General features: G+C 31.8%; 1 protein-coding gene across 1 annotated transcript; it reads left to right on the forward strand.

Moving 5' to 3' along the window:
- Positions 1-1,766: 1,766 nt before the first annotated feature.
- LOC145042139 (putative dolichyl-diphosphooligosaccharide--protein glycosyltransferase subunit 3B) lies at positions 1,767-3,098 on the forward strand. The gene has a single exon (XM_078990519.1). The coding sequence runs from the start codon at positions 1,832-1,834 to the stop codon at positions 2,885-2,887; it is 1,056 nt and encodes a 351-aa protein (XP_078846645.1). The 5' UTR covers positions 1,767-1,831; the 3' UTR covers positions 2,888-3,098.
- Positions 3,099-4,028: the final 930 nt, after the last annotated feature.

Genomic DNA, 4,028 nt, shown 5'->3' on the forward strand with positions numbered 1-4,028 from the left:
GATATCGATAACCTCACTAAACTTTAGAAGCAACTCTTGTGTGTTTTTTTTCTAGAAGTTTCATTGCATCATGATCAAATAACATAAGTGACACCAGCCGGTAAAGTCTTGTACTATAATGGTGATGTTGAAACTAAAACCATTGATATAAACAAATTCAATAATATAAAATTAGAAAATTCAATCGAAGATTATAATAATATGTATGAAAGAGTTATTGAAAACCTTGGAACAACAAATACGTGTTTGTTCATGCAAGTTGAAGTGTAACAATAAAAAACTTTTTTATCTTGCTTTTGGTCCGTTCCACTAGCTTTGTCATCATGCATTAAAAAGACTTTTATGGTTTTCTCTTAACAAACATAGGTCAATACATTAAAAAATTAACATAAATGGTATAATATTGTTTCTGTAACTAAATAAATGAAACTAATATGCTTAAAATAGATTGATTAATTTTTTTCATGACCTCTCAACAAACACAGTAATAACAAATAATAAGAACATAGTAAATGCAAGAAATTGAAGAAGAATAAGGAGAACAGAGTAAAAAAAAGAGTCGTGGAAAAAAGAACTGGATAAGAAGATTGCTCAAGAAGAACACTGTAAATCATATGACTCAATATAAAATCGTAAGAATAACCACTTCAGTATAATCGTATATATAGGGTGTTTTTGAATAAGGAAATCATTATCTTCTAAAAAAATTGGAATCCTAAGATATCAGCTTGGAGATTTTCGACTATTCATCTAGAAAAAAAAAAAGGATATCAGCTATATTAATTCAAAACTTAATATTAATTGACTTTCTTATTTAATCAGTTTTAAAATTTCAACAATTATCTCAAACTGATTCATTATATGTGGGAATACTGGGAGATAAATTATGAATAATATCGAATTTAATTTTGACTATTAAATATTTTGCTGATTTAATAGGATTATATTAGATTTTATAGGTTAATAATTTAATTATTGATATGATTGTTTAATGAGATTTAATATATAATATATTTTGGGATTTTGTAATATGTGCCCTAAGGGCACATATAAGAAGTATTAATTAATCATAATTATTACCATAATTAAATATTAAACACATTAATTATAAGAAATATTAGTATAATTAAATATAAAGTTCATTAATAATCTCTATAATTAATGTATTTCACATTTAATTATGGTAATAATTGTGATTAATTAATACTTCTTATATATATCATTAGGGCACATATTAGAAAATCTCATATATAATATGTTTCAATGGATAAAATAATTACTGAATTTATAAATTCTATAATTATTATAGATTCTATAATTAAATATAATTATGTTTGAATTTTATTTAGGAAAATAATATCGGTAATTTGATCTAATGATAAAAAACAGAGTATCGAAACACAATCAATGACCCTAATTTTTTTATTGGTGAATTACAAATTCTTTTTTAATAATATTTAGAGATACTTTAATTATTAAAATGTACGTTAAATCACTTTTAATATATAAAATATTGCTATAATTTGAAACTAATGTAATACTAGTTATTTAAACACTTAACTAAACTAAGGAAATAAACAATTCATTTTTTTAATAAAAATGTTTGGACCAATACTCCAATAGAATCATAGATGACATGACCTTACGAAATTAAAACTTTATAACTTTCAAATGCCACGCCGATGTGGCTTCATGAAATGATGACATGGCAACATTTGATTGGTTAGAGTGATGTATACCCCAAACAGAGCAGGTCAAAGTCAACTCTAGTCATCGTCTTCATTTCTTCTCTAATCTTCAAAGAAACCCTAACACCTCACTAGATCTACCAATGGCGATTTTTTCGAGATCAGCTCCGACCCTCTTCCTGTTACTAACAACAACTCTTCTCTCACTATCCACAACCCTTTTTTTCACCGGCGCCGCCAACGCCAACGCCGATGCGGATCTAGTCTCCGAACTTCAATCCATCCAATCCCGCTCCTCCTCCGGCGTTGTCCACCTCTCTGACAACCTTCTCCGCCGTATCATTACCACGAAACCACGATCTTTCTCCTTAATCATCTTCTTCGACGCCATCCAACTCCATGATAAATCCGAACTCCACCTCAAATCACTCAAATCCGAATTCTTCCTCCTCTCCAAATCATTCGGCATCAACAATGAGAATTCCCCATCAGCACTTTCCAAGCTCTTCTTCTGCGACATCGAATTCGGCGAATCGCAATCATCTTTCGCCCAATTCGGTGTTAACGCCTTGCCACACATCCGCCTCCTTCCACCAGATGCGACCACCTTAAAAACCGACTCGATCTCCATGGATGCCGGTGATTTCTCCCGTCTAGCCGAATCCATGGCGGAATTTATCGAATCGAGAACTAAACTCAAAATGGGTCAAATCCACCGTCCCCCAATTCTCTCAAAAACTCAAATAGGGTTCTTAATCGCTGCATTCCTGATATCCTTGCCATTCCTGTTCAAAAGACTATTAGCCGGTGAAACACTTCTACACGATAAGAGGGTTTGGCTATCCGGTTCTGTGTTCATTTACTTCTTTAGCGTTTCGGGAACTATGCACAACATAATTCGCAAAATGCCGATGTTCATATCCGATAGAAATGATCCAAGCAAGCTCGTCTTCTTCTACCAGGGATCTGGAATGCAGCTGGGTGCTGAGGGTTTTGCTATCGGGTTTCTTTACACCATTGTTGGCTTGTTGTTGGCTTTTATGACCCATGTTTTGGTTAGGGTGCAGAGTAGGATTGCACAGAGGACGATAATGATCATTGCCATGATTATTTCAGTATGGGCTGTGAGGAAAGTTGTGTATTTGGATAATTGGAAGACTGGTTATGCTGTTCATGCTTATTTGCCTTCCAGTTGGTGAAGCAATGATACTGGTTTGTTCTACCTTTTTTGAATTTGATCTAATAGCCATGGCTGAATATGCTTCACTATGCTTTTATACATGTTATTCCTTCAAAACCTTAGGTTTAAAGAACTATTGTTACTCTCAATAGTCTCCTGTTTTTCATTTCCAGAATCGATTACTTCTAGAATTATATGATTGAGTCACTTCACATGCTGCTTTTTTCACATTCTTAATTTTGCCCACTCTTGATGATTCGATTATATGGTTTCTGTTTCTGTTTATACTAACAATCAACTGTTTCATATTTTCAATAGAATTGTATCAATTAGTCACCATTTTCCTCTTTAAATGACTTAAGTCATATCACTTGCTTATTAGTTTTCTATCTTTAAGATGGTTGTTATCTTTAAATTATAATAAGTAATGTATGTTTTTCAAAAAATCTATTCTAGTTCCAATATCATAGTTGAAGTTTCAACATAAATGCAACACGTGACATTTTTTTTTGAAGGGTTTGCATATTTTTCATGGATTTCTCATCAAAGCAATATATAAAAACTATACAATTCAAAAATAAAAACCCACTTTGGCTTTATTCCGAAAACTCATATAGTCAATATCAAAGTATGTTTTTGTTGGAAAGAGAATATCAAAGTATGTTGTACATATTACATAATACATATGAGTTTTGAAGATTTCTTGGCGTATGGTATTGTATTTTAAGTATTATCGAAGGTAGCTCTAGTGCCAAGGAAGAAGAGGACCTTATGTGTTTTGTTATGGGCATGTGGCAGAATTTGGAGAATACTAATTTTACATACAAAGTTGGGGAGATATCTTTTTGATTGGATTTTATAAATCTTATATACAATAATCGAGATCTACAGCATGTGGTATAATCTGGTTTGTTGTAACATGCAAGATTGATATGGTTATTTTAACTTATTTTGCTATGGTTGCAATTAAGGTTGTTAAATTTTGATGGAATTATGGAAATCGTTCTTGTGGTTTGTTGAAAATTGTGCGTTCGGTCCCAATGGTTTTTTTTGCATTCGGACCGTCCCTAGGTTTTGATTTTATTGCGTTTTTCATCACCCGTAAAGATAAAAAGACTATAGTGCCATTTGTCTTTTTCTTTTTTAGTTTTTTTATTCGC

The sequence above is a fragment of the Lactuca saligna genome, chromosome 4, assembly GCF_052625555.1.
Source record: "Lactuca saligna cultivar CGN05327 chromosome 4, ASM5262555v1, whole genome shotgun sequence".
Lineage (NCBI taxonomy): Eukaryota > Viridiplantae > Streptophyta > Magnoliopsida > Asterales > Asteraceae > Lactuca > Lactuca saligna.